Source organism: Triturus cristatus, chromosome 10 (assembly GCF_964204655.1).
Source record: "Triturus cristatus chromosome 10, aTriCri1.1, whole genome shotgun sequence".
NCBI lineage: Eukaryota > Metazoa > Chordata > Amphibia > Caudata > Salamandridae > Triturus > Triturus cristatus.
In genome coordinates, this window is record NC_140593.1 from 858785670 (window position 1) to 858810700 (window position 25031).

The 25031-nt window shown below is 48.4% G+C and overlaps 1 protein-coding gene across 4 annotated transcripts in view; it reads right to left on the reverse strand.

The window, feature by feature from the left end:
• NOS3 (nitric oxide synthase 3) overlaps positions 1–25031 on the reverse strand; it is an 819509-nt gene that overhangs the window by 440315 nt on the left and 354163 nt on the right. For all 4 annotated transcript variants that reach the window (XM_085628483.1, XM_085628482.1, XM_085628485.1 and 1 more), the window contains exon 3: positions 8466–8614. In XM_085628483.1, the coding sequence (XP_085484609.1) occupies positions 8466–8614 (149 nt within the window). The remainder of the gene's footprint in view (positions 1–8465; positions 8615–25031) is intronic.

The following is a 25031-nucleotide window of genomic DNA, read 5'->3' on the forward strand; positions in this document are numbered from 1 at the left end:
AGATTTGCAAAAGAGGAGAACATTCTGTTATCACAGGACAAGTTCTATACCAGACCGCAAAGGGTTGACGAGTCCATGGATGAGTTTGACTCTGCTTTACGCGAATTGTCAATTAAGTGCAAATCTGATAAAATGGCAGATGAACTCATACAAGATCAGTTGATTGTTCATTGCCATAATAAGAAGGCGCAAGAACGTCTTTGGGCTGCAAAGAACCCCACTTTAAAGGATGTCATCTTGATTGCAAAAGTGGCTGAGGAGTCCGAGCGGTGCATGCTTGTCATGAGCAAAAAAGACTGTGCAATGGATGATGTGGCTGCTGTTGGACAAAAAGATTTTGCCACAAAGTTTTCGGCCGACAAGTCTAATCCAAGGCTCCTGAGAGGTGCAAAGTCAATGGGCTGTTTTAGGTGTGGCAGTTCTTTCAATGCAAGCAATTCCAAGTGGTGTTTTGCGTCCAAACAAGACTGCAGGAAGTGTGGACGCAGGAGACACTACGCCCAGATGTGCAAAGCTTCCGACAGGTCCAGAGTTGCAGTCGCTGAGGACTCTAGTATAGATGGGGATGGCGAAGAACGGGTGCTCATGGTCCTTCCTGGCAGCGGTGCTGACAGGAAAAGGCGGCAACCAAAGGCTTTCTTTGGAATCTTGGGAAAACAAGTGGAACTGATGGTGGACTGTGGTTCATTGTACTCCATCGTGCCGAAGTGGATATGGAAGAAAGAGTTGCCGCAGGTTACACTCCTGCCTAGGGACCTCAATCCAAGGGTGTACCAGGGCGAGTCTATTGATGTGCTGGGTTTCTTCACTACTCCCATTGTTTTTAAGTCAAGCCAAGTGGTGGGTAAAGTTTATGTTGCGGAGGTTGGGCCTCCTATCCTGGGTTAGGCCATCAATTTGACCTTCACATCGTCATCGATCCCCATGCTGAGGGTCAAGTCTTGTGCTTAGCTGATGCATCCACTGAAGATGTTTTGAGAGGGATGAGTGATGTTTTTAGAGAAGGGCTTGGTGAGTTGAAGGGGTATACTCATAAGATCATCTTAAAGGAAGGTACCATCCCAATCAAGCATAAGTTGAGGAGGATTCCAGTCATTGTGAGGGATGAAGTCAAGAAATTGTTTAATGACATGCTCAAAGATGGGGTCATAGAACCGGATGAGGCGAGCGAGTGGGTCTCTCTGGTGGTTATCACCAAGAAGAGTGATGGCAAGCTCAGGTTCTGGCCGAGAACCTTCGCAGTTTGAACCAGCATGTTGTTACTGACACTTTTCCCCTTCCCAACATTAGTGAGCTGTTCCTGTTGCTTAGCGGTGGTAAGTACTTTTCAAAACTTGATTTGAAAAGTGCCTATCACCAAATTAAGTAACTTGAAGAGTCAAAAGACCTCATAATGTTTATTCCATGGAGGGCACCTTTAGATTCAAAAGGCTGCCTTTTGGGTTATCTTCCGTTGCCAGTGTTTCTCAGCGTGTTATGTCTCAGGTGTTGAGGGGTCTTGAGCATGTAAAAAGAATTCAGGACAACATTCTTGTGTTTGGGGGTCTGTTCAGATGCACAACAACATTTTGAGAGAAATCCTGGGCAGATTGAGGGAGGCTGGTCTTAACCCTGAGGAAAGAGAAGAGCAAGTTTTCGGTGGAGGAGATTGAGTACCATGGCCATTTCATCTCTGGGCAGGGTGTTCGCTGCAAAATCAACTTGATTGAAGCAATCCGCGATGCTCCTGTTCCTCTTGACAAGGAACAATTACAGTCGTTCATGGGCTTAATAGAGTATTATGCCAAGTTTGTCAACTGTTTTGCTACTAAAACTGAGACACTCGGGTTGTTGTTGAGGAAGGGGTGCTCCTTTGCTTGGGGGGATGCACAACAGTGTGCCTTTGACCTTATTTGGAAGGACATTTGTGAAGCTGGTGTTCTTGCACCCTTTGACACCCACCTTACGACTTTTCTCACTGTCGACGCCAGTGCTTGTGGGCTGTCTTGTCTCAAGTCCATGCAGGTCTTGAGAGAACGATGGCGTTTGCCTCCCGCTCTTTGTCTGAGTGTGAGTGTAACTACTCGGTCATCGAGCGTGAAGCGCTGGTAGCTGCTTGGTCGTTGAGCATTTCAGGACCTTCTTGTGGGGCCTTGATTTCTGCATTTGCACAAACCACAAGCCATTGGTTAAGGTGTTAAGCCCAGGAGGCGCCGGTAAGGGATCAGCCAGATTAGCCAGACTTGCCTCCAAAAATACAGGTCTCACATTCCGGGCTGGAAAAATGCACAAGCAGACTGCTTGTCTCGCTTGTCTTTGAGGAGCAAGGGTGGTCAGAGCGAAGGTTTTATTTGGGAACAGGAAGGAGCTGTCGCCTCTTTGGGTCATGTGGAGGAGTGGGTTGGCCGGGCCTTTCCAGCGGATGAGTGGTATTTGTGTATGGATCAAGACTCCACACTCAAGCATGTTGAACGCATGTTGGTCTTGGGTGGCAGACGAGAAAGCACTGTGAACCCCGCTGTAAGACCTTTCATTAAGATCTTGGATGAATTGAGTGTTAGTGAGTCTAAGGTTTTGATGAGGAATGACAAATTTGTACTTCCTTGCGGGTTAAGGTCCAAGGTTATCAGGCTTGCTCATGAGGGACATCTCAGACAAACCAAGACCAAGAAGCGGGTACGTGAGAATTTCTGGTGGCCCTGCATGGATGAGCAGATTACCTCTTGGATTGTTAATTGTGAGGTGTGCTTGGAGAGTGAGAAAAGGCTCAAGATCGGTGATCGGGCCTCTTTTGGGCACATCGAAGATCCTGGGCTGCCCTGGAGTTCTTCATTGGGCCCATGCATGGTGTAGCAGAGAGGTTAAGGAATGCGTTGGTAATGGTTGATGTTCACTCCAAATGGCTGATTGTACGTTTTATGTCTGATGTTACGACTCGCAAGACCATTGATCAGCTCAAAGCTGTGTTTCAAGAGGAGGGCCTTCCCCGCATACTTGTCAAGGATAATGGCACTCAACTTGTTTCGCACGAAATGAGGGATTTTCTTGTTAACTGTGGTATCACTCATCACCGCACGCCCCTTTACAACCCACAGGCCAATGGCATGGTGAAACGTGCTAATCACTTGGTGAAGGGCACTATTTCCATGGCCATTCAGAGTGGGAAGAGTGTCATAGTATTGGTTGATGAGATGGTTTGGGCGCATCGCACTACTGTGCACAGTGTGACTGGCATCTCTCTCTTTAAGAAAAACGCATGGAAGGAAGCCAGGCACCAAACTTTTACCCACCTGGCTTGTTTTGCCCAAGTCTGCAGCTGCTAATGGGAATGGAGTCAGTCCAGAAGCGAAGGGTGTATACACTGGTGACTGGGTTAAAATCAAACACGGAAGACCTGGCAAGGGTCTATCCAAGTTCTGGGGGCCCTTTAGAGTGAAGCAAGCTTTCAGTAACTATGTTGTGCTTGACAATGGCAACAAGTGGAACAAGCGCAAGGTTGCGTTGTATCGCAGAGGAAGTGACTTGGGAGCAAAAGCAGCTGGGCCCCTTGGCGCTAGTTCTGACAAAAGTGTTAAATGACTTTTAGCTTTTGAGTGATGTTGATCTCAGGGGCAACGACTTGGCTGGGAGTTGCGAGGGTGGCTCTGATGGTAGCTCACAGCTTGTTCCCAGTTCGCTTCCCTGTAGTTCTTCCCCTCCTTTGGGGCCTGAGTCTTCCCGCCCTTGCCGGTCGCGCAGACCGCCTTGCTATTTGGCTGATTTGCATTATTTTGTGTATGCTTTTCCTTTTTCCATTATCTGTTTTGTACTTTTGTTTTGTCTTTAATGGGCTTGGTTTGTTCTCTGGGCTTGGGTGAGTCCGGCCCCAGTATTCTAACTGTTTGAAATGTTGTAGTTGCCTGGTTCCACCAGCGGCAGTTGGGGTTTGGCTGGCGATGGTGGTTCACGCTTCGTTGCTGCCGTTGTAGTGCTGACTGAAATAAAGCCTGTCAACACGGTGTACTTGTGTCCGGTGTCATTACTACAGTATGCAACCAACCATTTCGTTTATTTGTCACCCACATTCATTAGCCTTGCCTAAATGCAGAAGTCGTGATACATGGCTTGGGTCATCCATTAGTTTTGCGGTTTGGTACTTCTGGATTGTGAAGTAAATGGAGGTGTTATACTGAAGCCTTATAAGTCAGTGCCATTCAACATTCACAAGACAAAACAAACTACATAGCCCACTAGCCACTGAGCAAGTCTATGTGAAGACCAGTACCTGAATCTGTACTTTGAACCCCTCAAGATGCTGTGATTAAAAAAACAGAGCTTCTTGGTGTGTGCATTTGTAGTGCTTGGGGCACAAGGCTGTCAGGGATCACCAGCCAGTGGTCACGTAGAAGGCATCTTTTGACACAGTAATTCATGGAGTACATTGTACAGTACTTCTGGCACTTTGCAAGTTTCGGGGTGTTCTTATCCCAGTGGGATTTCATCATCTCCCACAACCCAGCTTCTGCCACTGCAAGATTCAAATGCAGACAGTCATTTTGCTGCATGGCCACCACAATGGCCTCCAGCGTCATAGACCTTGGTCAGGATGGTTATACGATGAACTGGACATGTTCCACAATCTCCCGGGCTTCACGCTCTTCTAGTGAAGTTGTTGCACAGGGATGTCAGGATGAATAGTCGTCGGATTGTGGAAACCTGGCTTATATTCCACCCCAAACGAGTACTCTTGCAGCCAGAGGACCCCGCTCTCTATGCAAAGCGGGGATTTTGATGCTGACCCTTTGAACCTAGGGCCTTGTGGTCGGTCTGTACCACAAAAGGGTGTCCGTACATATATAAATAGAAATGGCGGCACCCACAGTAGAATGCAATTGCTTATCTCTCAATTTGGAAGTAGCGCTTTCGGTGGGAGTGAATGATCAGTTCATGTAGGCCACCGAGACCCAGTCTCCACATCTTAGTTTTGCCTAATCCTGTGGAGCTGGCATCTAACCACAGCTTAGTGTCCTTGAACAGATCAAAGTAAACTAGCATAGTGTCAGCTGAGAGAGCATCTTTGGTTTGTTGACAAGCCTCTTTGTGGCCCTTCTTCCATGCCTATTAGATCTGAGCTTTCGTGAACTCCCTCAGTGGTTGGGTGAGTATGGTTAGGTCCTTAATAAATCAACCGCTGTAATTCACAATCTCCAGAAAACTGCAGTCTTCTGATATGCAGGAGGGATTTGGGGGGTCTTCACATCTTGTACCTTGACCGGATCAGGGGCCACGCCGTCAGCTGAATATTGGTAGCCGCAGAAGCTGATGCAGTTCTGTAGAAATGCACATTTCTCTTAGTGGAGCCTCAGTCAATTGTTTCGGAGCCATTGCAGTATACCTCTCAGTTTGAAACTGCTCCTCTACAGGTTTGAAGTACACAATGATATCATTGTTTAAGCTTATCACCCCAGGAAGGTCAGCTAGTACTCTTGCATCACATTCTGGAACACTGCAGCGGCACTGGATATTGCAAAATTGAGTATCCTGTACCACCGATGTCCCATGTGTGTCAAAAACATTGTGACTTATTGTGATGCAGAAGGCAGCATGATCTGGTGGTAGCCCGAGCGAACGTCCATCTTTAAAAAACACCCTGCTCCACTCAGCTCCCTAACAATGTTGTCAACCGTCTGAGTGATGTGCTGTTTCATCTTGATGGCTACATTGGGCAGTCGCATGTCCACGCATATCCTCATCTCTCCCGGGTGACAATAACTGTTTAGCCTCCACTTTAGCTAAAAGCTACAAGACAATATCTCAAAGCGACGGGTTGGACTGATTGGTCTAGGTGGAGAGCCCTGTTCTTTTCCTGATGCACCCTATGCCTTCAAATATGTCTTGGAAGTCCACTAGGAGGTGATTCAACTGGTTGGTGTGCACCCATAGTGCGAGTTGCACGATCTTGAGGTCTTTAGCGGTTCAGGAGCTCAAGAGCATCCCGGTGCCTTCCAGGGTGACATATATGGTAGTGTCAGTTGTCTGATCATCATGAGTGATGTGGGTCGTGAATCAGCTTGGGCTGAGTGGTGGTCTTCGGGCTCTCGTAGGTGTCTCTTGTCATTATGTTGATGGACCCCCTAGTGTCGATGATGGCCACTAGTCGGTCTGTCCCTACTAGGAATCAGCACTTAGGTTGGGATACGGTCAGGCGTATGCATATCCTAGTGCATGTATCATGTTGACGACTTCATTCACGTCATCATCGCCCATGTCCATCAGGTTGTCTTGGTCTGGCTTTCATAGGAGGCCAGCAAGGATATTCACTGTTATCTGCGGCACTATCTCAGAGTGCCTACGGGAGTGACACACTTTTTAAAAATGGTTCCTCTTCTTGCAGGGCAAATGCTTTGCCAAATGCCAGACAATTCACTAGGAGCCACAACAGTACCTGCAAGGGCCTCGCAATGGTGTTATGGGCTTCCCCTTTGTGGACGACTTGGCTGCTGTGACCTGATTAATAGGCTCTGACTTAATCAGTTTATCTAGCGCAACCTCCATAGGGAATGCTATGGCCCTTGATTGCTCTTTGCAATGGCCCTGGGTGAAGATATTGTTAAGTGGCAAGCCTGGAACTTGGAGGACGTGCTCTTGCAGTTGGGAGGAGACACACCCCTGGAAAATGTGTGCACATATATATATTCTGGTGTGTTTGTGGAGGATGAAGTGGCAGAAAAATTAGTTGAGTCTTGAATGGAATGCGTTGAGTGATTTTTCTGCTTTCAGGCAGGCCTATTGAAAGATGAAGTCAGGATTCACCTTATGTTCAAAGTAGGCATTGAGGCTACAACCATCGTGTGAGGAGGTCCTACTTCTGTGAGGGTGCGCAAGAACTTACACATGCCCAGCTACTGCCAGGTGAACCTATACGATCAAGTCTTTCCACTTACAATTTCCATTTGAGGCACTGTGTTGAGGGGAATTCCAAGATGATGAACAGCTGAATGGCAGGGATGCCAGCCAATGACACTGGTAACAGAGTGCACTTTGCTGGACAGTCCTCACCAGATTACAGGAGAGCATGGTGGGCGAACAGTGGTAGCCTGAAAGAATGCAGTGGGGCTGTGGATAGGGCTGAAGAATGAGGAGACACAGTGTTTGTCCATTGGGGTGGCATGGTACAGACCATGAGGATGCCACACGTAATCCATCATACGGGCAATGAACAGTTCTGCCACAGTATCTGGAGGGGTCTCACATGGTGGTCTGGGCTTCCCCTTCTTCACCCGAAACAAAATCATTAGATAATTCATCCATCCATATATATATATATATAGAAATATATATCCCTATAGATACATGGAGGGCATTTGGGCCCACTCTGCTCTATCTGCCACTGGTCAGTCTAAATGTCATTTAAACTACGCTTTCATCCATGAAAGCAAATTGCATGGGGTATCGGTTCAGTCTGCAATAGTCATTGTCTCTTTTGCTCTGCGAATTATGCGTTTTCTGATCACGTGTACATCCACCTGAAAATGAGTGTGCTTCAGTATCAGGGCTGGTTGGCCAGTCATTTTGTTTCGAATTTTCTTTTTTATTGTTACACTTTCGTTTTGTTGCTTCCCCCTTTATACTTTCATATTTCCTAGGAGGACAGTACAGCTCTCCAGGCATTGCTAACGGATTCCTTGCCTGACGATCATTTCATCTGCAGTGCGCCACATTGCACACGCCCATTTCCTCTAAACCAGGAGATCATTATGGAATGCTGTTGTCCATAAGTTATCATTGTCTTACCATTCCAAGATGACCAACACATTGGTTACAAATGTGATGGCTATGCTTGAACTTTAAAACAATGATGGACATTTAACAATCAAATACACAAACGGAGATGGGAGTAATGATTGCAATAAGTCTAACTACTGGCAATTGCTTGGGGTAGCATTCCAACTCATAGTTCTTTTGCCCACATGATACCCCATTTCGGACCCAGCCATACTCAAATCAGTCTTGACCCTGCTCCAACAGGAACAGTCCAGCCTGAACTGCAAAGCCAGGTCCTCCCAGAACCGGTACAAAAGCAACCCACTACTGGTTTTGCCCTCATTGGGGCTCATCAGTCAGGTGCAGCTTGGGTCCAGTTTTGCACAGTGAGCACGGGACCAATGGTCTGGGCATAGCTTTGCCACTTAGGCGGTCACTCAAGCACACAAATGGTGATGGGAGGAATGATTGCAATAAGTCTAACCACTGACACTCAGGGTAACATTCAAGCCCATTGTTCTTATCCCACCATGCAACCTCAGTTTGGACACAGCCATACACAAATCCATCTTGACCCTGCTTCAATAGGAACAGTCAAGCCAGATCTGCCAAGCCAAGACCTCTCTTAACTGGAACACAAGCAACCCAAGACTGGTTTCACCCTGATTCGGGCTCAGCCCTTCCAGATACAGCTTCTCTGCCCGCTACCAACTGTTCACAAACCCTCTCCTGCACACACTTACCGCTTGCTGGAGCTGTAGTATTGGTCGATTAATTGCTGTGCAAGGGAGAGGAGTTCTTCTCTTGGACGGGGTCCATTTGGGGGTCTGCACATCATTTCATTCGGATACATTACACTGGCTAGGCATCTCTTTTCCATGCACGGCACATGCTGCAACAACAAATGGACAAGATGGACTGAAGACCACAGAAGGATGCTGCTTAAATGCCAGCAGAACACATCAACTTCAGTTTACATTGTGTCATTGGAGTCTAAATGAAGCGCGTCTAGTTAACTAATACCGGCAGCTAGAAATAAACGTTACAGTAATGATGGTGGGACCCAGGAAGAAGAGATGGACCATGAGATATGAATTGTCAAGGTACGGTGGGAGGCACTAGAGAATGATACATGCATGGTGTTTCCCTCAAGCAGGAGTGCTAGGAGTAAACACAGTGATGGAGTTGAACAGGCATCTCTTATGCCCTTCTGTAGAAATCGTATCCTAGCTAAAGCTTCATAGGAAGGTTGCAGCTACTTATGCCCATCAACTGCAAAAATGCAAAATGTGCTTCCTGACATGTGGAGTAGTGGGTTTAAGATGACTGAGGCTGTGGGGAAGATAGATTCCTAGCTCTACTGTGGAACCTTTTCCCCGCATTGTGCTTAGCACATTTCACCTGGGTTCACTTTTAGGCATGGCGCATATCGTGGTGTGATGTTTGCAACTTATGGTTTAAAAATCAAGAACCGAGGCACTTTGGCTTCTTTGTTCAAGCAGTCACTACATGCCCAGGTTCCTTTTGCCACATCCCCGGATCACCACCAGATTACTGGGACAATCTGATGTCCTTTTTCCATCCACTGATCTTTTTGTTTTTGGTTGTATGGAAGGTGTTTTTGGAGTAATAATTATTCTTGTTGGAGGGTTGTTTTAATAATTGCTGTAAGGGTACTTAATTTGGTTGCATTTGATTTTATAGGTGGTTGTGTAGTCTTATAGTTGGGATGGCTCAAAAATAACAACTCTGCATACCAGCGCAAATAAGATATTACTAGGCTGGATTTTTACCCCAATGGTGGACTGATGGTGGGTTTGTGGTTCCACTTGACGTGTCTATGGGTGTTTTTTATGCTTAGAGGCATACATCACCTATAACCCATGCTTAAAGAAATAAAATCTGGAGACTTTATACTCAAGTGGGTAAATACTTTCCTGACCACGGGAGATGAAACTACTATCTGTACCACTTTTGAATCTGAGTCTAGAAATCTTAGTGGTGGTGTTCTTCAGGGCTCTGTTTTCTTTATATTCTTATTTAGCTTTTAAAAATGTTGCCATTTGTACATTTGTTACATTCGGGTGACGGTCAATACCATATGGATGACAATGAAACTAAGCTGGTCTTCAGACATACCTCTGCTAAGCATCCTAAGGCATTACCTCCGTAACAGAAGACTGATCTTACAAATGCCTTAGCCATCATTCGGTGGTAGAAGTCATCTAACTCCCTGAGGTTTAATACTTCGAAGACTGAGATCTTCATCACCAGGATTAAACATGATAAATCGAATCCAGTGCCCAGGATTAAACATGATAAATGGATTCCAGTGCCCAGGGCTAAACACGATAAATGGAATGCAGTGGTTTGTATTTAAATCATGAACGTCTCACTTTGACCATCAAAAGCCATCTGCATCCTTGGTATTCACACTGACTCAGAACTAGCCTCGGAGGCACAAATAACAAAAGTGGTTTCCAACTGCTTTATTAAACACAACTAAGCCACCGGAGAAACTAGGTAAATCAGTGCTGCAACAGACAATAGCCTATCTCTGGATATACAAAATAATGTAACAGGATGTCCTCATACACCACCAGATGTCAAGCTTCATCAAAGGGCTTCCCACACTCTCCAAAAACTCAGTTTGATGAAGAGCAGACCTACACCTGGAGGTTGTCACATGGACCGAAGGGACATTGTCGTCTTCCCTAACTTAGCATGACCACGCTGCATACTGTCAGCTTTTTTGCACACGTTACTACACAAGCTTATTTTTCAAAAACCTCTCTTGCAACTTTCACACAAGAACATAAAGTTATTTTTTATGCATCGTAAGTTCCTGGGATTTAGTCTGAACATTGTGTGCAAGGTCGAACAACAATGCCCCTTGTTATTCTGTTCTGGTCAGGCCCTATCACCTAGGCAAAAACTTGTAAATGCAGCTGCTGTTTGGGAATACGTACTTTGGTCATATTGGAATACACGGATAGGTAGGTAACACTTTGCGAGGGACCTTTCCAGAGAGAAGAGCATGACAGCACCTGTGATGTAGATTTACCATCCATAGAATGAGGTATGGGGTCTGCAGATAATGCCAAGAGATCTTCTTATATATAATCAACTTGCTTTTATAAAAGGGGAGGGAGGTTAGGCTACCCTGTTGTATATAATGACAGCCCCTTTTATGGTTTATGGACTGATTGCTATGCTGACCGTATTTGTATTATGCATTTTTCTGCTTATTGTGGCACGTATACTGCCTAATAGAGCACGTTAGTTAAAATAAATATTTTAAACTTGTTCATGTCTCTATCAGATCTTGTTGTGCACGAGTACAAGAGTGGGAGCGAAAGGGAGTGTCTTGCAACCGCAATGCCAGGAGTGTTGTGTTCTGGGGTGCCTCATCACTTGTGTCTTTGGGTGTGAGTAGGAGGGCAAGTGAAACACAATAGCTAGTCGGTCCTGGGCTTATGTGTGCTAAGGTGGTGGGATGCCTCAGTCCCTACCTACCCGGTCCTATAATCCTACACATCGTTCTGTGTTTGAGCAGAATCCCTGCAACAAGGTCAAGGAGGCACTTCTAACTATGAATGGATCCGTGACATAGAAACATTAAAAACCAATGTGATATATCAGACTGCCCTTTATATTTAAATGGAATACCCCATGGTATTAAAAACCAGTGTGGGGAAAAGGGAAACTAGTGCCCCATCACCACTCACACTTTCAACAAGTTTCTGCTTGATGTCTCAAGTGAGTCTGTGGCATTCTTCAGGATGGAAACATGGGATCCCTGTGTGGCATACACCTCTTTGCATGCCACTATCAGTGTAGGGCTGACCTTTGTCGACCCTCTCAAATCCATTTGTACTATGTGATTCAACCTAGACTGACCCTTAAGGGTAGATGAGCAAAGAACTAACAACAAACAACAGCATGCAGCATTTGCATGCCAGATGTAAGTAACACGGTACTCGTGTAATATATATAAACATACTATATATTGTGAGGCCATCTCACAATCTCTTACACTGACTCTGGATCATCTGGGCCCCATGGAGAAAGGGCTCAGGAACCTGTGTAGTCACACACTATATACACAAGCGAGGGATAAATTGAAATATCTGCTTGTCCTCCTTCTCAGATACTTATAACAAGCGGGTACTGCAGAGTGGGGATCCAACCCCCACCGTAACTCTCTTACTTCGTCAAGGTGCATCCATCTCAGCCCCATTCCCTACTCACCTTGCAAGAGCACAGCAGCTCTGTTGCATTGATGGGGACTGATGCTTGAGAGTTGAATATGTACATACACTCCGGTGTCATAAGTGGACACTGAGGATAGTGGTAACCCACCAATTTGAATGTATGGCTGGTATTTAATTTTAATTTTCTAAAAGCAGAGTGACAGTCTTCTCTGGTCTTGATGAATGGCCGTGAACTTGAGAAAGACATTGAAGGGCAAATACATGTTGACCCACTGAGATAGGGTAGTTATTTTTTCGCCCACCAGGAGATAGTTTTATTGACACCGTAGGTTATTGTTGCACTCTGTCCCTCACTCATTAACATCATCATTTCGCTCATCAAAACAACTCCGCTCCTCCCGTTCTGACGCTTGGGATTTGTAGCCCACCCAAGGAACCTTGCGGTCCTTGAGTGAGGAGGGAACCCAATAATGAGGCATGTCACCTTCAGGTGAGTGAGGGTTCTCGTCCTAACAGCAATGTGCTCCTTCCTCATATTACCAAACGTACAATAGTGTGTGAGACTAGCAGAGAGTAGTGCCATGGTGGAAAGCGGCACAGTAGGATGTCATACTAGAGGGTGATGAGGAGGGACGATACGAATATACAGGCCCAGTTGGGTCAGTCTCTGGTCTACACCAGATCTTGTAGATTATAGGGATTCTTTGAGTAAAGTTCTTAATCTATCAGGTGCTAGATCGCTCCCATGGATCAGAGATGTCTTCGTGGATGGGAAAGTTAGGTCCCCATATATTCTGGGCTGATCCCACTAAACTAAAGAAAATTGACATACTTCTACTTAAAACCACCAATTTGGATTTTATCAATGAAGGTTTGCTAAGAAGAAGTTCTGTAGAATCTCTGACCAATACATTTCTTGATTTTAAATCTCACCTATTTTTGAGGAATACCTGGATTTATACCCTGCGCTTTCCCTAAAAGCCTTTTTTTACAGTTTCGTCTGGGGAGACTGCCGATAAGATCGTTTACACATTAATGGAATAAATTACATTTAACACTAACATGTCCAATGTGTAATCAGGGTGATGAAAACGAATCACATCTACTATTCTTCTGCTCAGAGTATTCTTCCCCCCGCAGGAGGTGGATTATTCTTATTTGTCTTGAACTGGGGGTTACACGTTGTCAAATAGACCTGAGGATCTTCAAGACCGATCTCTCCTTTAAAACTGTTTTAGCTGTTAGGAAATATTTAGAGGCAGTTTGGTATAAATGCAATTCAATTTTTAACATTAAACCAGTGTAATGATTATGAGTTCAATTTTTGTAAGAATGAATTGTTTCCTCTTTTGTATTGATTTTATGGCGTTTTTATTGTAGTTCAGACATATATTTTCTATGGTTTTTATACTGATGCCACTTATGGTGCTGTCTGTTTGATTCTTGTTAAACTAATGTGGTATCAGATGTCAACTGATTTTGAAGCACTACACACTTTAAACCTAGCTATGTCCCTGATGAGGGTTGATACCATATATTCCCACTTATGGTGCTATCTGTTTGATCTTTGCTAAAATATTGTGGTACTAGATGTTAATTGATTTTGAAGCCCTTGGCACTTTAAACCTGGGTGTGTCCCGGATGAGGGTAGACACCATATATTGCTGCTACCATTGTATATGGATACCTGTTTTACCCATGTTTTATCTTTTACTGTATGTTTTTTATGACTTTTGCACAGTTTGTAATGGAGCGGCACTTGAAATGAGTTATATTCCTCTCGTGCTGGGGGTGCACACAGCCTTTAGCCTCAACCGAAATGCTGTATTTGGCAATAATACGATCTAGGTCTATGTATTGTTATTGATATTTTAATGTTTTGTTGGAAACTTTGATGGTTGTAATAACTGAATAAAGTAAAGTACTACTGCTACTACCACTACTACAGGCACAGTTAGATGTAAAGAGATGCACTAATTTACCAATGAAATTATGTGATGTCACGAATCATAATACAAAATGTCCTGCTAGTCTTTGAGATTACGTCATTGTCTTCTGGCTTGCCAAAGCCCTTTTCCTTGTTCAATTTAGGGTGCCAACAGGTAAGCTTAGGGTGGAGAGACTCTTTTACTATTATGCAAGCAGAAACACACACAGCGTGGAAACACTACCCACTTAGGATAAAAAACAACAACACCCTTCTAACTTTGTACCCAACATGGAGTAGCAAGCTATCTGTACGGGCAACCTCTTCAGCATAGGGGCAGTGAACGATCTAATAATGCTACATTACAATACATTAAACCACACCACTGTGTCCACATTGTCAAAACCCCATAATGAGGGTCATTCAGGAGTTTCCATTTCAGCCACCTGGTCGAGCTGTAGTTGCTGCTAAATGCTCACACTCTGTTTTAGGACAACATGATTGTAAGTTGGCTATATTTACCTTGCTATCATATTGTAATTTATTAGTAGAGGGAGGGGCATTTATTTTAATTTAACCTTTTAGTCAGGTAGCATTAAAGTTGTGACATTGGAAGACAGATCAGTTAATTTGATTGCATTACTGATGTCTGGGGGCATGAGGGGGATTGCGGTGTAGAACGTACATTTGCATTTTTTATTTGTGAAAGTAATTTGCAACAAGTGAATTTTACCTGCTCTCACACATGCAGAGACCCCTGGTTCACATGTGTGAGTCCTGGAAATTCTATGGGGCATATCAACAACAACCGGCGATAATTATCGCTGAGCGCACTTAGCGCTCGGATAATTATCGCCGGCTAGCGCCGATTTTTATCGCTGAGATAGCGTGCTATTAGCAACGCTTATCTCATCGGCGATAAAAATCCAAGCGCTAACTGGCTAACGTGAGATTATCGCTGGAAACCCAGCGATAATCTCACGTTAGCTTGTTGATAGGGACTCACAAACTTAGCCATGATATCCTCCTTCTATAGGATATCATGGCTAAGTCAGTCCTGAAGCAGGTGTTAGGATAGTAGCGATAACAGGTGTTATCGCTACTTTTCCTGGCGCTATGCTTCATAGCCTGGGGCTTGATGATAGGAGAAATGCCGCTTAGCGACATTTCTCCTATCATGTCAGGTCAGGAACGCCCACTTTGCATCTCATTAGAGATGCAAAGCTGGGCGTTAGACATCCCCACGCTAAAGCAAGGTTTCACGCGTTAGCGTGACCTTGGTAATATAGCGATAAAATTATCGCCGCTTTTCGGCCGAAAAACGGCAGCTAAAGCGGCAATAATTTTTTATCGCCTCGTTGTAAATATGCCCCTATGTGTTTTAGTACTTGGGGCTGAATTATAGGAAAGTGTCCACTGTGTGCATACTGGAAATTGTATGCAATTTGCTTCTTAGACTTAATCGAAATGTGTTTGCCTGAGGTAATTGGCATAATGTTGAGGACCCTGATATGCTAATTCGGCATTATTGCCACTGGTTTTAAATTAGCTAGCTGACCACATTTCCAGTTATCCTGATGTGCTATTTATTCATAATGGAAACTAGCTAAAATATGCTGATTTGACACAATGGACACTGACCAAGATAAGCTAACTAGCCTGATGAATCTGGACTGAAACACGATACATGGCATACACTGCCAAAGGAGTATAATAGAAATAGACAACTGAAATGCAACCAGTGCATTATGCCACTGCCTTTGATGTGATAACCAGGAAACTGGCCGTGGAGTGCTAACTGAATATAATGGTGCTGGACCTGGTCGTAATGATGGATATTGGTCATTGTTAGTGGCCGGGCAGCGAGCCTAAAAGAGCGCATTGATGTAGAACTCCCACAGACGAAGGTGAAACCCTCCGAAACCCGGCCATAATCCTGTTGAAGAGGTAGGATCATAAACCGTGTCGGTCGCGGAACCCTTGTGGTGCCTGAAGGATGAGGAAAGTGAGCCGTGGGCGCTCTGCAGGCTGCCGAGACAGAGACTGGGCGAAGACAGGTAATAAGGCTGGAGCGCGGGGCCCAGCAGCGCCCCCAGCGTGGAAGGCTGATCATGGACGGACCCCGGTGTAATGGTTCTAAGGTCCTAGAACGCATGGCAGCGCCAGCGCGCTAAATAATACACGGGAGCCGGTATCGTTGTGTTACTCACGCGGCTCCGGACTAACTCGCCGAGGCCACGCCCCCTTTATTATTAACTCGCTAGCGTCTGACGTCACGCGTCAGCGCTAGCGCACCTCGGCAGCGCGGAAGGCTAGAACGCCTCGTGCGTGCCGAACACTACACTCCTTCCAACCTTTATAAACATTAAGCAAAACATTAAAGCAAAACGATGGATCTGTTACCAGTCCGCCAGTCCTTACGGGTCACACCATATAGTCCGCCAGCTGGGATGACGGTGCCGGGTTCTTCCTCAGGTTGTAGCGGGACGGGCCGCCTCTGGAAGGGACCACCTCGGGGGTTCTGCGCCTTGGGGTGTTCGGCTCTACCCGGGCTGGGGAGCTGCCAGGCGGGTTACCCCCTGGGGTGGCTGGGACGGGCTGGGAACCCCCATCCTCGCTCCGACCGTCCTCCGCTTCCTGATCTCCTCTCGGCTGGTCGGGATCCGGCCCCTCGGGCTCGGCCCCGGGACGTGGTGGTGTTCCTGGGTGGACTTTTTTAAAGAAGGACACATCTCGCGTGACTGTTTCCGCACCTCTTTGAGCGGTCACCATCGTGCCTGTCCGGCGGGTGACCACCCATGGTTGAGGTTCAAAAGGAAGTCTGAACTTGCTGCCTGGGTAGCGGTCCCTCATGTATACTCGATCCTGCTGTTGTATCCTGGACTCCGTCGCTCTTCTTCGCAGGCTGGCGTGGTCGTTCGAGCGCCTCCGGTTGGCTAATGTCTTTTCGTTGGTGGCTTGTGCCGGAACCCAAGTAGGGTGGTGTGGGATCGTGTCACTTACGATTCTCCCCATGGTGGCTGTTCCTGGCGCTGCCTCGGTCGTGACATGGGGGGTCAAACGGTATTCGCGCAGGAAACTGTAGATCGCTCTCTCCAGTGGAGATCCCTCAGCCATGGCGATGCGAATGGTTTTATTGAGTGTCCTCATAAACCTCTCTACCTCTCCATTGGCCTGGGGCCACCGTGGTGTTATCTTGCGGTGAGTGATCCCCCAGCTCTTGAGATACTCTGCGAACTCCTGTCCTTGGAAAGGCGGTCCGTTGTCGGTCTTGACCACCCCGAATATGCCGTGAGTGGCGATGGTTTTTTCAAACTTCGCAATCACCTCCGTGGCTGTCTGGCTCCCCACGATTTCGACCTCTGGGTATTTGGTGAAGTCGTCAATGATGACCAACGCATACCGCCCATCGGGGAGATGTCCGAAGTCAGCACTCACGCACTCCCAAGGTCGCTGAGGATTGTCTTCGGTCGCCACTGGGTGCGGGCGCTCCGGCGGTCCCGCGGCTTGGCACCATGTGCAGGTTCTCACCGTCTGTTCCACCATCGCATCCATACCTGGGAACCATACTTTGGCTCGGAGCCTGCCCTTTGTCTTTACTACTCCTTGGTGTCCCCGGTGGGCGAGGTCCACCGCTTGTTGAGCGAGGCTGGCCGGCATGATTAGTCTTGGACCCCGCAGGAGACATCCTTGAGCGTCAACGGACAGCTCACTTTTCACCTTCAGGAACGACTCTAGTGTCAGCTTGGCTTGGGGTGTCCGTCTGTTGAGCGAGGCTTGAATTGTCCTCCAATCCCCCAATCTGACGGCCTCCGCTGCTGCTCTCACGCATTCATCGCCTTCTGAAGCTTCTATTATTGCGGCCAGGCTCATTGGAAGGGGTCGTGACCGCTCCGTCACATACCGGCCATACTCCTCCGTATCCTCGGCCTCCTCCTTCTCCTCTGACGTGGCTTTCCGCGGGTGTCGTGACAGGTAATCCGCTGGGTTCGTGGCCCCTGGTTTGTACTCCACCCGGTAGTCGTACCCTTGCAGTTGGAGTATCCATTTTTCAATCCGGGGTGGCGGCTTCGAGGACGACCCTTGGAACAGAGGAATGAGCGGCTTGTGGTCGGTTGTCACCGTGAAATGATGTCCATACACGTACACATGAAAGTACCGGCATGCCCAGTGGATGGCGATGGCTTCTCGCTCGATTTGAGAGTACCGCTGCTCTGTTTCGGTCAGGGACCGGCTGGCGTAGGCGATGGAGGCCCATTCCTCATTGTCCTGGCGTTGTGTCAGGACCGCTCCCAGCCCGAACGGGCTCGCGTCGACTGCCACGTTGGTGGGCTTTGCCGGGTCGAAGTATGACAGGGTAGTGTCCGCGGATAGGGCCACCTTCGTCGCTTGGAACGCCTGTTCCTGTTCCAGGCCCCACTGCCACGTGGTGGACGACTTGGTCAGCTCCCTGAGGGGTTTGGTGAGGTTGGAGAGGTCCGGAATGAAGCGGCTGCAGAAGTTGACCATGCCCAGGAAACTCCGGGCCTCCGATATGTTCGTCGGAGCTGGGGCATCTTGGACATCCTTCACCTTCTCCGGGTCTGGGGCCACCCCTTGGTCCGAGAAGGTATATCCGAAGAAACTGATCTTATTTTGCAGGAATTGACACTTTTCCCGGTGCAGGGTCAGGCCTGACTCCCGAATCCTCTTGAGGACCCCTCTCAATCGCTGGTGGTGCTCCTCTATGGTTGCCGCGTATATGAGCAGGTCGTCACTCACGTTGAGCACACCGGGGAGCCCACTGAGCACCTCTCTGATGGTATTTTGGAATACCTCGGCGGCACTCGAAATGCCGAAGTTTAGGCGCCGATATCGTCTGAGGCCCACATGGGTGGAAAAAGTAGTGATGTACCTCGAGTCCGGATGAAATGGTAGCTGGTGGTAGCCTGACCGTAGGTCCATCTTTGAAAACCATCTGGCCCCGTTCAGCTCTCCCAGGATGTCATCAATAGTGGGCGTCAGGTGTCGCTCTCGCTTGACCGCAGCATTGGGGAGGCGCATGTCCACACAGATGCGGACTTGTCCTGGCTGCTTCGGCTTCCTGGCGATGACGATCGGGGATACCCACGGGGTTGGCCCACTGACCTTTTCGATGAAGCCTTGCCTCTCCAGGGCCTCTAGTTCCTCCTCCACCTTCTGCCGCAGGTGGAAAGCAATCCACCGGTGCCTCAGCGCCACTGGCTGGACCGACGGGTCGATGTGTAAGGATACTTCCTTTCCTTTCAGGCATCCGATGCCTTTGAAGACTTCTCCAAACTCTTCCAGGATGATGTCCAGTTCTTCCTCCAGAACTGCCATGGCAAACGATATTAAACTCAACTCTTCGGCCGATTGCCCGCTCAGCAGCATCTCGCTGCCCTCTTCCGTGACATAGACGGTGGTTTTGATGCTCCTCTCGCCATGTTGAAGCTCTGTTTGGAAGCACCTGATGAGGGGAATGGGTGTCTTCTGGCCGTATGCGAACACCCTAATCTTCGCCTCTCTCAGCGGGCGTTTGGCTCGCAGTTGGTGGTAGACGTTGGCGGTCATCAGCTCGATGGAGGCCCCAGTGTCGATTGTCGCCTTTACCTCTTGTTGTTGGACTAGTATGCGACATTTCGGAAGTCTGCGCTTCTTCGTCTGTGGTTGGTGGATTGCAAACACATAATGGACCGGGTACTCCCCGGTGTCGTCGTCCATGTCTTCACTGTCTGCCTCTTCGCGTACCGCATGGGCCGCCTCCTTCTTGGCTCTGGTGGACCGGCACACCGCCGCAAAGTGGTTCAGCCACCCACAGGCGCCGCACTTTTTCCCTCTGGCCGGGCAGTCTTGCATGCAGTGGGGTTGCCCGCCACAGTACCCACAGTCTTTCTTCTTTGCCTCCGGCTGTCGTTTTCCTCCGGCTTGCCTCCCTTTTGGCCGCACTACGTTCACCGTTTCCGCCACTTGCAATTGCTCCGTCTTCACAGGGCGATGTAGGGCTGCCTCCATGTGCGAGGCTCTCGCTTGCGATAGCTCCTTCGACCGTCCGAGGGTGAGGATGTCCGCCAGGGGCTTTCCTTCTTCCTGGAGGACCGTGACGCGAAGCTTAGACGAGTAACACCCCTGTATGATCTGCCCTCGGATCTCTTCCTGTTCGTCGCGGAACCCACACGTGCTGGCTAGCTCCTTCAGCCGGCCATGGAACGCATCCAGAGATTCGTCTGCCTCTTGTTTGGCCTGACGGAAGATGAACCTTTCATAGTCCCTGTTCGCCATGGGCTCAAAGTGGGCGTTGAGCGCGTTCAGCAGTGTGTGGTACGTTTTCGGCGTGGCTTCCACGAGAGTTTTGTAGATGCAGTGGATGTCTTTGCCTCCTAGGTGGAGCAGCAGTGCTCTGCGCCTTTCCCTCGCGATGCCAGCCCCTTCGAAGTAAAATTGCAGGCGGTCTGTCCAATCCTTCCAGCGCGGGGCGAGGGATGACGGGGCACCATCAACGACAAACGGCTCAATGGCGGGGATTGACGCCATCTTGGCACGTGCGCAGCACGCGGTGGAGGCTAGCTTCCTCTCCTCTGCGTCAACGCCACCAGGCGTGCACTCCCTCCGGGCGTTGCGTGTTGGCCTTCCTCGCGCTGCTGCACCAACTGGTGGGCGCGCCTACCTCCAAGCGTCATCCGCGGGACCCTCAGGCGCTTCTGGTTCGAGGCGATCACCCCTGGCATGGGCCTGGATCAGGAGGAGGGCGCGGCTGTCGTCAAACACCGCGTGGGGGCAGGTGCGGCATCACCTGGGTGAGACATACCCCTTTCAGGCTGTGGATTGGGGCACCGGGGCACACCCAGCGTCACCTCCGATGTCAGGATGGATCCTCCGGGCACCTGCAGTGTTCCCCACCAGGCCTCACAGTAGGCTCAGGCAGGGCACCATGAGGGGAGCAGCACACATAAGCTCAGGCACCATGGGAGGACAAGGTGTGCAATGTGGGGCACCCAAAATAGCACAGCAGGGCTCAATTGACCCCTCGTCGCCAGTGTAATGGTTCTAAGGTCCTAGAACGCATGGCAGCGCCAGCGCGCTAAATAATACACGGGAGCCGGTATCGTTGTGTTACTCACGCGGCTCCGGACTAACTCACCGATGCCACGCCCCATTTATTATTAACTCGCTAGCGTCTGACGTCACGCGTCAGCGCTAGCGCACCTCGGCAGCGCGGAAGGCTAGAACGCCTCGCGCGTGCCGAACACTACACTCGGGAAGAAGCAGCACGTAGGCAGCACATAGGGTGCGGCAGCCAGTGAACCGTGGAGCCACTGAGGAAACTCAACTGCGGCTAGAGCAGAGCCTCACGCCGAGTGAGCGGGCGGGCCCCAGGGTGGTGACGAGTGAGGAGGTGCGGCCCTGAGCTTGCTGCTACGGGCTGAGTAGCTTAGCGAAGCTCCAGAGCTCGAGGTTGTTGGGGCAGCAAGGGGATCCCCGCCAAAGGAATTACGTTAGCTGCCGGTTGCTAGCGGTGGAGCGCCGGCTCTGAGGCTTCATCGGGGTAGAAGGACGGCCAGGATAGCCTCCGATCACTGAGGCATGCTCAGATGTTCGCTTCCGTCACAGAGAGCACGGGCCAGAGTAGAGTGCAATGGTAAATGGTCATGGTGTGATACAGGGCTTTAAGTAGGATGTCTCTCAAAGAGGCGTGGCCAATGTATTTAAGGGCGTGGCTTACAAAGTTAAAATCTGTGTTTAGCATAGTTTATTTATTTATTTAATACGATTTTATATAGCACGAACATTACCCGAAGGCGTCAGAGCGCTTTACAAAAGAACCAGTTGCGTTACATAAGCACTTTGGATTACATGAGTTACATAAGAGATACAAACACTCAAGGAGAAGATTTAAACATAAAAAAAATTGCAAATGTACAAGCTGTAAAGTCACTCAAGGAAGAGATACAAACGGATAAACTCTAAAATCACATAGGAATGGTAGCAAGTACAAAGGTCTACTACATATACTAGTGGTTAGAGTTCTATATATACAAATAGTAAATTCACTCAGGATTACATTTAAGAGCGATTAGGCTTGGACAATTATATATTACATATTTACATATATATATATATATTTATGAGTTACAGAAGCATGGCTCAGGCATAGGAAAAAAGCAGGCAAGGGGAGAGAAATTCAGGGGAGAGAGGAAAGTAACAGGGGAGGTAGATAGAGAGTGAGGGAGGGAGGGAGGGAGGGAAGAGGTAGGGGAGGGGATGATGAGTGATGTGATCAGAGGCATCAGCATTATTCACAAACGATAAGTAGATCCGTAGAGAAGAAAGACAATCGAAAGGTCCCCCAGCTAGAGACCGGCGGGACCAGAGGTACGGACCAAAGTCTCTATGATGGCGGATAGGACCAGAGTGTCTTTAGGAGATGGTCCCAAAATAACAGGGTGCATATGAGTCCCAGTCCAAAAGTTCAAAAAGAGTAATTCTTACCTCCGCTCAAATCAAATAAAATAAGGGAAAAGCAGCGGCAGTCAAGTGCGGAGGCGGGGAAGGGTCAGGGGGAGAGAGCCTCAGCTCGGCTCCTCTGCGGCCATCCAGAGAAAATACAGAGGCATCGGCAGCGTTGCCACAGGATCCGCTGAGAACTGGTCGCCAGGGAAAATCGGTGAAATGGCGGGGAGGAGGAAGTCCTGGCAGCGGAGATGAGCGGGGAGCTATGCCCGATGAGAGGGGGGGAAGAGGGTGATGGCTGTGCGTAGGGAAGCCTCGGCTCAGGCCCCGGAGTTCCGGCGGAGGTCCGTGTTGATTGGCTCCTCACTTCAATCAGAGACGCTCGCACCATCAGCCCTGCCAGTGGTGGAGCGAGTTAAAATGGCCCATGTAGTTGGCCAGCAGAAGAGGACAAACATAGGCACCGGCAGCCCTGCCAGTGGGGGCAACCAGGGAGGACCTCACTCTGAATGCCCCTCCGTGCGCGCGATGTTAGCGGGAATGGCAGCGAGAGGGAGCATGTCCCAGCCCAAGGGAGAGTTCGACCAGCGGTGGGGTGGTGTGTCTGACAAAGGAAAACAGTCTCATCTCTGAGCATCAGGGGATGAAGGAGTTGTACTCCGGAGCGACGAGGCAGGAGCGTCAGGTCGCCTGAGGATGGCTCACAGGGCCCAGTCATGGCGAGGGAGTGTGCCGCCCGACTTGTATTTTGCTGTTTCTGTAATTGCATCCAGATATATGATACACCAAGTAACATCATATATACAAGCCAGGACTACTGGCTTTGTCAATGGTTGTTAGTTGCATAAGATAAATAAGCTGCAACTATGGCTTGTATATATTATTGAAAAAGCTTCCACTTAAAGCCCTGGTGACACCAAGACAATGTTGCTGCTCCTGAGTCTCAAAAAGAGAAGGGAAATCCAGAGAGAAAATGACTCTTTAAAGGATTTCCCCTCCCCTACAACACTCACCTTCCATGACGTCATGCTGTACCGTAACTTATCCACATGTGAGAAGTCAGCAGTGGGAGCACGCGCACATGATGTGCCTGTGTCACTGCAGTCCAGAAAAAAAATGGACTGCTTGTGCCAGGGCACAAAACAGAGCCCGATAGAGACCCGTTTCGAGGCCCCCTTTAAAAAGCTGCCGGTGCTCAGCACCGGTGGGACCCGGCCCACTTAAAGCCCTGGTGTGATAACTTGGCATCATGCTAACTAAGTATGCGCAAAATGTGCAAATGGGAAAATTATGTTTCACTAAAATGGGCACTTTGGAAACTGGCAGTGAAGTGCAAATTTGCTATTATAGTACTGGGTACAGATGAGCTATCTGTGCCTAATGAAACAGCCATCATTTTCTGACTGAGAATAATGACATATGAACAGGATATGCTAATTGTGCTCCATGTAAAGTGTTAGTATTCTCCTAGCTGCATTATGGGAAACTTTTGTGAGGGATTTGCTGCATATCATGTGTTAACTTTGTGAAATGAAACACAAGCCAGCGCCACGTCCCCGTGCCGGAACTGGAGCAAGATCACCGAAGAGCACCTCGACTCTCACAGACCTGCGAGAATGGAAGCGCTTGTGCTGACGACTCGGGAAAGCGTGGAGGAACAACAAAACCCCGGAAGTACGCACCGCCTACAGTCACAGAGAAGATCGTCAACATCCAGCTAACGAACTTCATAGAATCCAACAACATCCTCCACACATCTCAATCCGGCTTCCACAGCAACCACAGCACCAAGACCGCCCTCCTAGCTGCCACGGACGACATCCGCGCACTCCTCAATCAAGGCCACACTGCAGCCTTCCTTCTACTAGACCTCTCAGAGGCCTTCTACACTGTCTCCCACCGCACACTATCCAACAGACTCCACAACCCCGGCATACAGAGAACTGCCCTAGACTGGATCCGCTCCTTCCTTGCTGGCTGAACTCAAAGAATCAGACTCCCGCCATTCCTCTTCGAACGCAAAGAGATCAGATGCGGAGTACCCAAGGATACTCCCTTAATCCCAGGCTCAACATCTCCATGGCCTCCCTCACAACCATCGTCAGAAAACACGGACTCAGCATAATATCCTACACCAATGACACCCAGCCAATCCTCTCTCTCACCAAGGAACCCACACCTAACCTCTCCAAAAATGTGGCAAAAAAACATAAACATCGACTACTCAAATCTAAACCTGAAACACTAATCTCCGATGTCTACATCTGCCCAAAAAAGGGCATTCTTTCTAATGACCTCATTTTCTACACCAGAAAACAAGCATTTTGGCAGAAGGTCATCTTCTCCATGCTTCAAATAAACGATTCTAGGAAAACCCCTCATAGTCTCAAATTAATAATCTCACCATCAACTTTTCTCAAAGCTAATGCCACCATCACTATCTACAATAATGGTACCATTCTCATACAAGCCTCTAATACCAATCTAGACAAGTTGGACTATATCTTCCCTACCCTCAAGGAAACTGCGACTGCTACCTCTTCCGATTTCCCCACATACCCCCCTACTTCACTGGACTCAGCCGGCTCTTCTCCCTACTCTTCTTGGAATACATCTAGATTGGTTAATTCCCCCCACCTCATAGATGTCCTCAGAGAGATCCAATTCCCTACAATAGCCTCGCACTCCAATCGACCCTCGTCCCTGCCAGTTGGCGGCCT